Raw genomic sequence first — 13,405 nt, 5'->3', positions numbered from 1 at the left:
AAGAACAATTCTCTGTATTTGGCTTGGAGAAGCTGAGGTAGGCTGACACTTCTTTGTATCTCTGTATTTTATGCTCCAGTGGTCATTTTAATGCAGAAAAATAAAACATTCTCAAATGCTGAATGTGACACACTGTACCTTCCTACATCTACAATAAGTGAAGAACAGGCTGGTGTTGTGGATGAGCGGCTTCTCTTGAAATAATGTGGGCTAACTTAATAGAATTCTAATATAGAAAAGAATCACAAATTAAAGGAAAAATGCAAACCTTACCTTATCCATGCTGAATAAGGCCTGATATTGAGGAATAACTGCATTACGTGGCTCAGTTAGTATTTGTACAAGTGTCTTCTCATCTAGACTATGCAGAGGAACCACCACGGGTAACCGTCCCACAAACTCAGGTATCATGCCAAATTCAATGAGATCTCTGGCTTCCACATGACGGAGTAACCGATCTTTTTCTTCAATATCTTGATGAGTATTGGACTCTCCACTTCGGTTAGCAAGGTCTGCAGCAGCTGCAGCCCGCCGGCCCTTTCCCAGATTGGACGGTGTTCCAAATCCAAGGTACTATCCAAGAAACCACAGAGATTATAAACAGTAGATAGATAGTGCAAAAGTGCTTTACATCTATAAGTCCCATATGAAACAGGGTCACAGAGGTTAAGTACTTTGGCCAAGGCTTGCTTCTTTAAGTAGCAAAGCCAGGTCTTAAATTTCCCACTAATTTCACAGCTAAATGAAATGACTTAATTCTCAATAGGTTAAAATTATGTGGCAAATCCTCTTTTGACTTGTTAAATAATCAACTTTAACATTACATTTAATTTTACATATGTCTACCACCAAATCCTTTTTGGAAGTCTGAAGAAGCACTAATAATTATTAAATATTAGAACAAGGTCCCTGCCTTTGGTTACAGAAACCCAAATACAAGCTTATCTGTTACTATGTTTCTCACACACCAAGGAAATAAAGGATGCTCTGTTAACTTATGCAGAATTTCAACAGCAATAAATAAACTGGCTATTCATCCAGTAACTGATGGAAGCAGATGCAGAGATCCACAACCAAACACCAGGCCGAGTTCCAGGAGTTCAGTCAAAGGGAGGGAAGAGGGATTATATGAGCAAGGGGAGTCAAGATCATGATGGGGAAATCTACAGAGACAACTGAACCAAGCTCATAGGAACTCACAAACTTTAGACCAACAGCTGTGGAACCTGCATGGGACCAGACTAGACTCTCTGCATAGGGGAGACAGTTAAGTAGCTGGGTCTGTTTGAGGCGCCCCTGGCAGTGTGATCAGGATCTATCTCTGGTGCATGAGCTGGCTTTCTGGAGCCCATTACCTATGGTCGGACACCTTGCTCACCCTTGATGCAAGCGGGGAGGGGCTTGGTCCTGCCTCAACTGAATGTACCAGGCTTAGCTATCCCCCCCATGGGAGAACTTACCCTGTTGGAGGAGGGGAGGAAAAGTGGGGAAAGAGTTGGTTAGGGGGAAGCTGGAGGAGGGATAAGAGGGGGATCTGTGGTTGGTATGTAAAATGAATTTTTAAAAATTTTAAATAAATAAATAAGAAAAATAAATAAATAAACTGGCTAAAATAAGAACCTAACTGTATCCATGCTGAATGCGGCTTGATTATATGACTCAGTACCTGTGACCAGAGTGTAGGCTATGCAACTACACTACACTAAATTACCACTTAAAACTAGTACAGCGAGAGTTCAAAGACAACTCAGAGCGACTGTCAGGAAGCCCATGGACAACCTCACTTAGGACTGTTAGGTAATGTGCAGTGGCTACAAGATCAGACACAAAGGCATGAAAAACAGAAGGGTGGTCTGGGTTTCTTGCTACCCACCACATTACCATTACATTTTACTGTAACCAATCAACTACTTGGTGCTGGATATGCACCCTGAAATCCAAGCCCCAATTAAAACCATGGCTAATAAGAGTGTTTTACAAGAAACATCAATAAAACTCAGTAAAACCACAATCCTTCCCCCTACTCCGGCTAAGTTCTTCCGTCTATTTGGAAAAAGCAGCAGTGATTTCTGACAAACTTCACGGGCAATGAGACAAGCTATTTGCTGGGCTGCAGCTGCTCTAGTCCATTTGTTCCCCCTGCAGCTAATCTCGAACAGTATGAAAACTCACCAAGTTACACTTCTAAAATGCTCTTATGTAGGAACACTGAGACAGGGTCCCACTGTGTCATCCTGGCTGATCTGGAACTCATTGAGTAGACCAGGCTAGACTTAAAATAACAACAATCTGCCTGCTTCTGCTTCCCAAGTGCTGGGATTAAAGGCCAGTACCATCACGTATAACTAATTCATGGGTGTTTGAGAATCATATTCCTTATTACTCTAAAATTCAAACAACTAGGAATATATATTAGATCTTTCTAAGAAAATCCAATGACTGGTAACCAGTAGACATGAGAACTGAAGCTGAGTGTCCATCCTGTGAAACTTTATGTTATCTCATGAAGAATTTCAAAGGAAAAGCTCAGAAAAACTTACTTTTTCATTTTTCCTCCTGCTGATGATTCTGTCTAAGCCATTAAAAGCACCAGATGCTACAAACAGGATATTTGTTGTATCAACTTGAACTGTCTCTCCACGTAGTTTTCGAGAATTCTTTTCTGGAACATTGACTATTGTGCCTTCTAGAAGTTTTAATAAACCCTGATAATGAATGAATTATAGCATTACCATATGTAAAGACATTATTATACATCAAAGAATAGGATTCAATGGGGGAAAATAATACATGGTTATGGTCAATGAGTGTAACTAATGAAAATTCCCCCATTTCTATAACCAAAATAAAAATAAATTGCACTTATCACTTTGGAACTTCATAAATAAATTGCAATCTAAGGAAGTTGACTTTGATGGTAGAGCCTCCCTCCCCTCTTCCCCCCACATCCTCATGTCTCTATGTAGCCCAGGCTGGTCTCAAACAGTGATCCTCTTGCCTCAGCCTCTCCAAGTGCTGGATTACAGGCAAGAGCCACTTTACCTAGCTTGATGGTAAACACTTAATAAAGACAGGATGGTGGCTCTGTAAAATGGTAATAAATTGGTGTAAATATTCAAAATTGAAACATATCGATCTTTCATATAAATTCTTTAATTCTAACTTAATTCTATAGTCAATGTTGAGTATATTTTGAGATGTCTTCATAAAAAATTATTCAGCATAGTTGATAATAGTCATAATTCTGTATCTGTCAAAAAAAATTGGTTTGTCACAGCTAATTGCCATTAGAGAATAAGTTTACTAAGGTGACCAATAGATCATTGTGACTTTAATTATGATTCTACAAGAAATGAAAGGCTATTTTATACCATCTTCTTTAGGAGACAGCGTGTCATGGATCTAATCTCAAGCTTACTATGTAGACAACGATGACACTGAACTCCTGATCCTCCTTCCTGCACCACCCAGGCCGAGAGATTACAGACGTGTACCAACACATCTGCTTTCTTTTCTGTCTCATCTGTTTCTTTTGGTGCTAGGGATTGAGCCCAGGGCCTTGCGCATACAAGGCAAGCAAGTTGTTTACCACTGAGCTACATCTCAGCCTTTATACTAATCCTGTAATGAAACATGGGTGGGTTATTCATACCTAGTCTTCAGTCTTCTAGAAATGTTTAAGAGAGCCTTTGAAGAATAAAACTAAAACTAATAAAGATCAATCTTAGCTTTTTCTGTTTTAAAAAATATTTTAAATTTCCTAAGAAATGAATTTTCTTATTTAAAATCATCAATAACCTTTTTAAAGGATCTGACCTACTTTAAATGGCATGTAAAGCTAGGTGGCACATGCCTGTAATCCCAGCATTCAGCAGTATGAAGCAATACTGCTGCAAACTCAAGGGCAGCCTGGACTACACAGACCTTGTCTCAAAAAACCCACATTAAATAAATAAATAAAGTGGTATATGAAGTTTAGGGCGGGAAAAATAAAACAGAATCTAATTAAATGTGAAACCAAACGTACAATACTTGGGAAGCTGATGTATTCCCTTCTTTTTAGTGGGCTTGAACAAAATATTCAACTGCTTACTTGCTGAACGCCTTCTCCACCTACATCCCGTAACTGATGAATGCCTGGCACACTGCCAATCTTATCTACTTCATCCAGAAAGACAATTCCTATAATTTAAGGAGGATTCTATTTATAATATGAAAAAGAAAGGCACAAGATAGTCTCAGCTTTAAAAAGACTGGATAGCTACAAAGCAAAGTCAGTCAATTTTTTTACACTTAACACTGATCATTAAGAACATACTACTATCTTTCTCATTCATCTTTTCATGTAACTATTATGGAATTGATTCTATAGCATATAATTTTAGAATGATAACCAAAATGCTCTCTGACAAGAGTCTATAGTCTATTAGTCTATACGACTAATAATGAATTCAATTTTTTTTCTTTCGGAAGGGAAGATATAGCATTGTAGGTATGAGGCATTTGCCAGAACTAGTAAAACTTCAGTTTATTCTTCCCTACCTCTATCCCCCCAAATACACATTTATTTATTTATTTATTTAGTGTATTATGTGTGCATGTGTATGGGAACGCATGTATTATAACACGTGGTGGTCAGGAGACAGCCTGCAGAGTTGGTTCCCTCCATCCGCTGTGTGGGCTGTGAGGAGAGAACTTAGGTCATCGGGCTTGTTGGCGAGTGCTTCTGTCTGCTGAGCCATCTCAATGACCTATCACCTAGACCTTGTCTTAGCGCAGTGGTCCTCAACCTTCCTCATGCTCTGACCCTGTAATACAGTTCCTCATGTTGGAGGGACCCCAACCATAAAATTATTTCACTGTTACTTCACAACTGTAGTTTTACTGTTAGGAACACTTATCCAGTCTAAATTCTTGTCTTTGTCCCTGTCCCCAACCTTTCCCCACCCCCAGCACTGGAAATCTGGAGAGGAGTAAGAACAAGAAAACCAATGGGAATATTAAAACCTAAAAGAATAGTAACAGCCTGTTTGCACACTACCAGCTACCTTTGCAGCCATAAGACAAAACCAACAATCATGCTAGAATGGGTAACATCAGGTACCTTCCAATAATTAGAAAATGTTAGTTAGCCCTTGACTCAAATAAGAATTATACTACTCCTTAATATTAGATTGCTTTCTAGAGACACTTCAACAAGCTACACTTAAAACATACCTTGTTGTGCTTTCTCTACATTGTAATTGGCATCTTGGAGCAGTTTGGCGATCACAGATTCAATATCTTCACCTACATATCCAGCCTGAGTCAAAGTCGTACAGTCACAGATAGCAAAAGGAACATCAAGGCATTTAGCTAAAGTTTGTGCCAGCAGGGTTTTACCTATAAACAAAAACAGTAGCTAAAAAATATACTGTCTTACAATTTTTATACAAAAATAAACTGAAGTATATAATGAAGCCTGAAACATTCTTATATCTGTTCTCTACTATATTCAGATCTTACTAACTTTATTGTTCCTTTTACAAATTTAGAGATTGATATAATTAATATGTTAATTAAAAAGTTAGGAATTAGCCCAAAGGGCCACACCAACATCTCAAAGTCAGTTTTAGGTCTAAATAGTGAACACTCATGATGTAGCCAGACCAATCTTGGATAATGTTCTTTTTTGAGGTAGGTTCTCATGCTGCAGACCAAGCTGGCCTCACACTTGTGGCAATCCTTTGGCACCAGCCTCTCAACTGTTCTGATTACATGCAGGCCTGAGAGCCAGAATCCACTATAGTTACAAGGTATAGGTTACAGGATCACTCTCTATTTTTAAAAAATGAGTAGTAAAGTTTCCCAAAATGTTATTTACCTGACCCAGTTGGTCCAAGCAGCAAAATATTACTTTTTTCAAGTTTTATGTCATCATGAGAAGAATCCAGTACTTCGCCTCCCCGTTTTTCCTGAGGCATTTGCTGATTAACCTGCTGCTGCATAGATGCTCCCAGGGCATTGCCATGTGGGCTTATTCCAGCAATCTGAAGCAACTCTGGGGAAAAACAACAACTAGATTACTAGAGCTGCCCCTGAAACTACTTGAGAAATGTTCCATATAATCCTACATCTCAAACAAGCCACTACTGGAAACAAATATTCAGCACTGCTTTACATAAAAGAGAATTTCAAATTGACCAGTGACAAGTGTTTGTTTTTTTAAAAAATAGTTATTTATTCTTATTTTACGTGCACTGATGTTTTGCATGTATGTCTGTTTGAGGATGTCAGCAGCCCTGGAACTGGAGTTACAGACAGGTGTGAGCTGCTGGGAATTGAACCCCGGTCCTCTGGAAGAGCAGCTAGTGCTCTTAACCGCTGAGAAATCTCTCCAGCCCCAGTGACAAATGTTAAATACAGTGAGCTTCAGAGAACTCTCCTCATCATTTACATCAGTGTGTGAGCACGCTCTTCACAGAGATAATGTGACAGAACAGGGCTTCAGCTGCTAGCCTTCCTTTGCCTCTGAAGAGCCACATAATCTTGCACAAGTTACTTTCTGATTCTGTTTTCTATCAACAAAACAGCATTATTACCTGTCCTATTAACTTCAAACATACAGTTGGATATTATAAGGATATAGCACAATTGATTTCAAGATAATATGCAAAATTAAGATCTGTCTTACTTTCTGTACAAATGAAAAGCTGAACTACAGAGGAAAAGGAAAACAATGAAACCAAGTATGGGAGAACACACTTTTAGGGAAGCAGAAGTTGGCAGATGTCTTATGAGTTAAAGGGAAGTCGGGACTACATGGTGAGTTCCAGGCCACCAGAGTTACATGGGGAGAAAAGAACCAAGAAGAAAGGAGGAGGAGGAACAGGGACTCAGGAAACTTGGGTCCTAGTCTTAGTCTGGCTGCCTCCTGCTTATGCAATCATGGAAAACTGCCTAACTTCCCTGGACATGCTTCTGCTGTGACACAGGCCTTCTCCAGTCTCCTCTTCCTTTAAGAATGTTTCTTTTAGGGGCTGGAGCAATGGCTCAGAGGTTAAGAGCACTGACTGCTCTTCCAGAGGTCCTGAGTTCAATTCCCAGCATCCACATGGTGGCTCACAACCATCTGTAACAAGATCTGGTGCCCTCTTCTGGCCTGCAGTTATACATGCTGTATACATAATAAATAAATCTTTAAAAAAAAAAAAAAAAAAAGAATGTTTCTTTTAGTATAGCAGGAAACCAGGTGTGGTAATCTCAGTATCAATAACCTTATCTGAATATCTGACTTTTACTGGGTATCAACAGGATCTTTCTATGCCCTTCAACAGACAAAATATGTTACTAGAAAAGACGATAGTGCCGGTGAAGTATAAGTTTACAAAAATAAATGTTTATTCTTGTTTTCTCTTGACTAGGAGAAAAAACCCAGAGTCTTTAAAGATTATCCACCTCAGCAAATAACCAAATTGTCCCCAGTTCTCATTACTTAAGGTACCTGTGACTATGTTATACTTGGTTATAATTTTGTACTATTTTATATTTTATGTGTATGAATGTCTTGCCTGCATATATGTGTACCATGTACATGCCTATGTCCCTGGAACTGGGGTTACAGATGGTTTTGAGCCACCATGTGAGTGCTGGGAATTGAACTCAGGTCCTCTGCAAAAGCATCAAGTATTCTAAACCGCTGAGCCATCTCTTCAGCCCACTGGGTTTATTTTTAAGTTGCTTCTAAGAAATGAGTTAAGAATATCATAGTGCTGTCTAGTAACCATTTTAAACAAGCCAATAGATAGAATAGTTCAGCAGTCATACCAATGTTTTTGTCCTATTCTATCAAGTATCACGTTGAAAAAAATCATGCTTAAGGCAAAAGGTATTCTAGTCATTAAGATTACTAGTGCAATATATATAGATCTCCAGTTGTAAAGACCTAAGAGTTAGTAATTCACAATATTATTATCCACATTAGGCAAGAAGAAAACATACTCTTCTGTCTGAGGTTAGTTGTTATTAATAAAATTTTTTTAGTTTCTGGAAAATCCAATTTGGAGCTGTGGTGATAAGGAAAGGGCTTGACTTTGATTATTAGTTCTACCCAATGGAGAAAAATGATTTAAGTAAATAATTTCTTAAAAATTACAAGAGATAGCTGGGCGGTGATGGTGCATGCCTTTAATCCCAGCACTTGGGAGGCAGAGGCAAGTGGATTTCTGTGAGTTTGGGGCCAGCCTAGTCTACAAAGTGAGTTCCAGGACAGCCAGGACTGTTACATAGAGAAACCCTGTCTCGAAAAAAACCAAAAGAAAAAAAAAGAGAGATACACAAATTACAATGGAGCTACAAGATACATGTGTTTTATTTATCCAATGACAGGTTAAAAGGGGGGGCAGGAGCTGGTGTTTGGGAAAGATTAACTGATCACACATAAAACAGCACAGTGCCTATAAGATAAGGCTTATTATTATAGAAGCACTTGCTCTTATTACTGCTATTTTCCAATAATTTAATTATTCATACTAAGTCTAGAGATATAGCTCAGTGGCAGAATACTTGTTTAGTATGCATGAGGACCCAAGGTCAATCTTCAGTATCACCAGGAAAAAAAAAAAAAGAATTATTCCTATAGTATAAATTCAAGTTAAGGATGTATCTGGCACTTGCTGATTGAAGAAACAATGTTACAGCCGGGCAGCCGGGCAGCGGTGGTGCCCTTTAATCCCAGCACTCTGGAGGCAGAGGCAGGTGGATCTCTGACTTTGAGGCCAGTCTGATCTGGTCTGCAGAGTGAGGGCTGGGATTACAAGCATGTACCATCACACCTGGTTTAGATCTTACATTTTTATATTCGATCTAATTCTAGTGCACTAACTGTATGCCTTTCCTTATTTGTTTTCAAGTTTTATGTGCATGGGTGCTTTGCTTGCATGTGTATCTGTACACCACTTGCTTGTTTGGTGCCTGTGGAGGCCAAAAAGGTCATTGAATCCCCTGGAACTGGAGTCACAGACAGTTACGAGCTGCCAATGGAGAGCAACACTGTTCTTAGCCACTGAGGCATCTTTCCAACCCTACCAACTGTATGTCTTAATTTTATTATATCGTTCATTGTACATCAGTATTTCCACAAGTTTAAAAATAACTTGATCAAGATATGGTGGCACAGCTGGGCAGTGGTGGTGCACACCTTTATTCCCAGCACTTGGGAGGCAGAGGCAGGCAGATCTCTGTGAGTTGGAGGCCAGCCTGGTCTACAGAGTGAGTTCCAGGACAGACGCCAGGGCTACACAGAGAAACCCTGTCTCAAAGAAAAAAAAAAAAAAAAAGGTGTGGTGGCACATATCTGTAACTTCAACACTCTACAATTCAAGGCCAGCCTTGTCTACACAACTGGATCTGGTATCAAGCACACACATGCATGTATCCATGCACTCATTCACAAGAGACAATATAATTTTCTCTTAAAAAATTTTTTTAATTTAGCTGGGTAAAGGTGGCACATGCCTTTAATCCCAGCACTTAGCAGGCAGGCAGATCTGAGTTTGAGGCCAGCCTAGTCACAGAGCAAGGGCTACACAGAGAAACCCTGTCTTGAAAAACAAAAAGAAAAAAATTTTAATTAGGCATGTTTTTCTCTTGATTTTTCATTAGATTGGTTGGTTTCTCTCTATGCTATGATACACATGTTGAAGCTAAAAGACAACTCTGAGAGTCGATTCTCTCCAGCAGGTGGAACCAAGGTACTGAACACAGGTCGGCAAGCTTGCACATTCAGTATTTTCACTCATTCGGCCATCTTGCTGGTTTACAAAAATAAGAGGCTGGAGAGATGGCCCAGTAGTTAAGAGTATATACAGCTCTTGGACAGGACCTGTGTTTGGTTCCCAGCACCCAGGAAGGGCAGTTCACAACCACCTGGAACTCCAGCTCCAGGATCCAACACCTTTGGCTTCCGTGGACACCTGCAACGCTGTGGAATATTATTTTAACTGGGCAAAGATGTGTTACATTTGTTTATGCTGCGGAATATTTACTTTAACTGTGTAAGGGTGTGTTACATTTGTTTATTCTGCATTTGTTTAAAAATGTAAGGATGTGTGCTTAATTATGAAAAGATATGTTGCATTTGTTTTGCCTTGCCTGCCTAAGGCACTTAATTGGTCTAATAAAAAGCTGAACAGCCAATAGCTAGGCAGAGAAAGGACAGGCTGGGCTGGTGGGCAGAAAGAATACATAGGAGGAAAAAATCTGGGCTCGAGAAGAACAAGAGAAGGAGCGAGGAGGGAATGAAGGAGATGCCCAGGGCGAGCCAGGCATCCACCAGCCAGCCAGACATGAGAAGCAATGGAAGTAAGATATACAGAAGGAAGAAAGGTAAAAAGCCCAGAGGCAAAAGGTGGATAAAGAGAAACAGGTTAATTTAAGTTAAAAGAGCTATCCAGAAATGAGCCTAGCATTCATAACTAATAATAAGTTGTGATTTGGGAGCTGGCTGTGGCCCAAAAGAAAAAGCCTGGTATAACCTGCTCTCATCTGTACTCACAGAAACATACAAGTGTATATAAGTAAAAATAAAAGAAACTTTAAAAAATATCAAAAATAGCCGGGCGGTGGTGGCGCACGCCTTTAATCCCAGCACTCGGGAGGCAGAGGCAGAGGCAGGTGGATCTTTGTGAGTTCGAGGCCAGCCTGGTCTACAGAGAGAGATCCAGGAAAGGCGCAAAGCTACACAGAGAAACCCTGTCTCAAAAAACAAACAAACAAAAAAAAAATAAAAAATATACAAATTATGAAAAATTGTTCCAAAGTTATACATTACATATAATAGATTCATTTAAATAATACACAAGGAAGATTTAAATCCTCTTTCTTGGTAACATACAAGGTGAATGAATACATCATCGCTGCTACTGAGACGCTTCACTGAGGCAAATCTCAAAAACAATCTCGGGTACAGACAGGACCCAAGGGAGGGGACTTACTTGTAAATCTGTATTCATCCTCCCGTCTTCTGATTTCTAACTCTAAGAAAGGAGATAAAAAGGGCAACATGAAATCTTATGTACTGGTTTAGTTTAGGGCAGTCAAGACTGAATGTCTACTTCCTGCCTTTTTCCAAATTCATTTACAGATGTGTTGTTTTCACCTTTTCACATATGAATAACTTCTATGCAACATCCTTTCTATGTTAAAAACAAGACAAAATCAAGCTTAATGATGGTTGCCCCATACTAATGTCAATCAGTAGAATTTAAAAATTACTATCTATTTAAAGAGAACAATAATTTAAGGTATAATAAGAGTTGAAGTTCTTCATACTATAAATGCAAAGCCTTTTGCTCTCCCAGCACATCATACAATTTAGGTATGACTGGAAAGAACCAGACAACAGTTGGTATATGACTGGATCACGATCTTTCCCAAGTCCACCTAGGCATGCCTTCCATTTCCTAAAACTAAGGTCAGCTCCAATTACCACACAACTATTTTGCAATAGGCTCACCAGGTGAACAGGGTTTTCATTAAATTCGCTATATATTTAGTAGCCACTATAAAGCATTTAGCAGAAACTTCTCAAATTGTATGATGACTGAAAGAACCTAAAATGCTGGATTATAGACCTAGATCAGAAATCAGGGCTCCCCGGACAACAAAATAAAAACCTAAATATTTACATTTTAATTGAATTGTAATTTATATAAAAAAATTGACTACTCTATTGTCCACAGTAAACTGAGATTGCACAGTACAATAATACGTTAGAATCTCAGCTAAATAGGAAGGAATCCCACTGAGAATCCCTTACAAATCTGCCCTGAACCTCACGTTCTATGGCTGGGGCCCAAGGAAGAATGAGGACTGATACTGTGTTAACTTATCTCTGGGAATCTGACTTAGGCAAATGAGATTCTGTACCCTGAACCCCAAAGAAGAAAACTGGAGTTGTCCAGAGCACTGCAGTGACCTGTCCAAGGTGATCTCAAGAACCCAAAGACACTCAGCCTCTACTCCGGCAGCCTTCAAGTCTTGGTTGGTGTTTGTGCTGCTAGTGAGCAAAGGCGAGGTCTGAGAGTGTCAGGCAGGTACTCCACAACTGAGCTTGTCACACATTTCCTAAAGAGACCCTCAAGAAACACATTTTACTTTGTGACTCCAAGTTTTAAGAAACAATACTTACCTTACTAAAAGTTAATATTTCTTATTCTCACCTACTTAAAAAAAATATTGCTACTGGTAACCCACCAAAATGATTTCATGATCTACTAAGGGATAATTTAATATGTCACTACAGTAAAATGACTTTCCGATAAAAGAGTTACAAATAACGATTAAGCATAGTAATCTCTATTTTGGTCACTGACCTCTGGGTGTTAACGATGTCTGCTTCTCCACCTCTGCTTGCTGTCTCAGATTAGCTGGAATATTATTATATATTCTCTTATAATGATTATACACGGCAACTGAAAGTACCTTCTTAGCAAACGACTGGCCAACAACATACTTGTCGAGGTAGTTATAAATCTGAAAAATGATTACGTATGAAAAACTATGAGTTATCATAAAAACAAACACATTACAAAACTATATACTAAACAAATTTGCTTAGGGTTTCAAATTTGAAAAAAGATTCCCATTAAAAATGAAGTGTCTGGGGCTGGAGAGATGGCTCAGAGAGCTTGCTGCTCTTGCAGATGATTGGAGTTTAGTTCCTAGCGCCCACATCAGGAAGCTCAGTACTGCTTGTAACCACCTCTAGGGAATCTGATGCCCTCTTCTAACCTCAGCAGACACACATGCGCGCGTGCGTGTGCGCGCGCACACACACCCCTACACATAAATTTTTTAAAAAAAAGTAATCTTGAAAAGATATTCATTTACCTGGATAGCAACTTAAAAGCTTTGTTCTTTCCTTTTGGTGGGGGACAGCAGTGCTGGGAATCAAACCTAGGGACTTGGATGTGGCTTTCTATGTTCTGCCACTGAGCCACACAACTCAGCTTTGTTAATAAAAATTAAAATTCTGGTTCACACTTCATATTACCAACTGTTTGGAACCAGACATCAACTTCTTGTGTTTTTAGTGAAGAAGGTTTTAACTGGACATAGTGCTGCATGTCTGTAATCCTATCATGTGGTTGGTAGAGGCAGGAGACTGTCCTGTTCAAGGCCAGACTGAGTGACATAGTATAATAACCACATTCATACATGCACATACGCAAACACAAGCTCTTAATATTGATCAACTCCTGAAAAGTTAAATCACTTATGTATTTTCTAGAACTTTGACTCAGATATATAAAATCTACAAATTAGTAGCTATTTGAAACTACTACATTATTTTTGTGTGACCATTACTTTAAATTACAGTTTTCAAATTTTACTTACTCCTTACAAATCATATTTCTGCATTACT

At 39.0% G+C, this 13,405-nt stretch overlaps 1 protein-coding gene across 2 annotated transcripts in view; it reads right to left on the bottom strand.

Annotated features, from left to right (window-relative positions):
* Clpx (caseinolytic mitochondrial matrix peptidase chaperone subunit X) overlaps positions 1-13,405 on the bottom strand; it is a 38,320-nt gene that overhangs the window by 6,421 nt on the left and 18,494 nt on the right. For both annotated transcript variants that reach the window (XM_052712408.1, XM_052712402.1), the window contains exons 5-11: positions 12,354-12,513; positions 10,974-11,015; positions 5,864-6,040; positions 5,218-5,382; positions 4,094-4,182; positions 2,541-2,705; positions 274-573 (exon numbers count right to left, since the gene is read on the bottom strand). In XM_052712408.1, coding sequence (XP_052568368.1) covers positions 274-573; positions 2,541-2,705; positions 4,094-4,182; positions 5,218-5,382; positions 5,864-6,040; positions 10,974-11,015; positions 12,354-12,513 — 1,098 coding nt within the window. The remainder of the gene's footprint in view (positions 1-273; positions 574-2,540; positions 2,706-4,093; positions 4,183-5,217; positions 5,383-5,863; positions 6,041-10,973; positions 11,016-12,353; positions 12,514-13,405) is intronic.

The sequence above is a fragment of the Peromyscus californicus genome, unplaced genomic scaffold (assembly GCF_007827085.1).
Source record: "Peromyscus californicus insignis strain IS unplaced genomic scaffold, ASM782708v3 Scaffold_11__1_contigs__length_118956290, whole genome shotgun sequence".
Classification (NCBI taxonomy): domain Eukaryota; kingdom Metazoa; phylum Chordata; class Mammalia; order Rodentia; family Cricetidae; genus Peromyscus; species Peromyscus californicus.
This window is presented reverse-complemented; position numbering and strand designations above follow the sequence as displayed.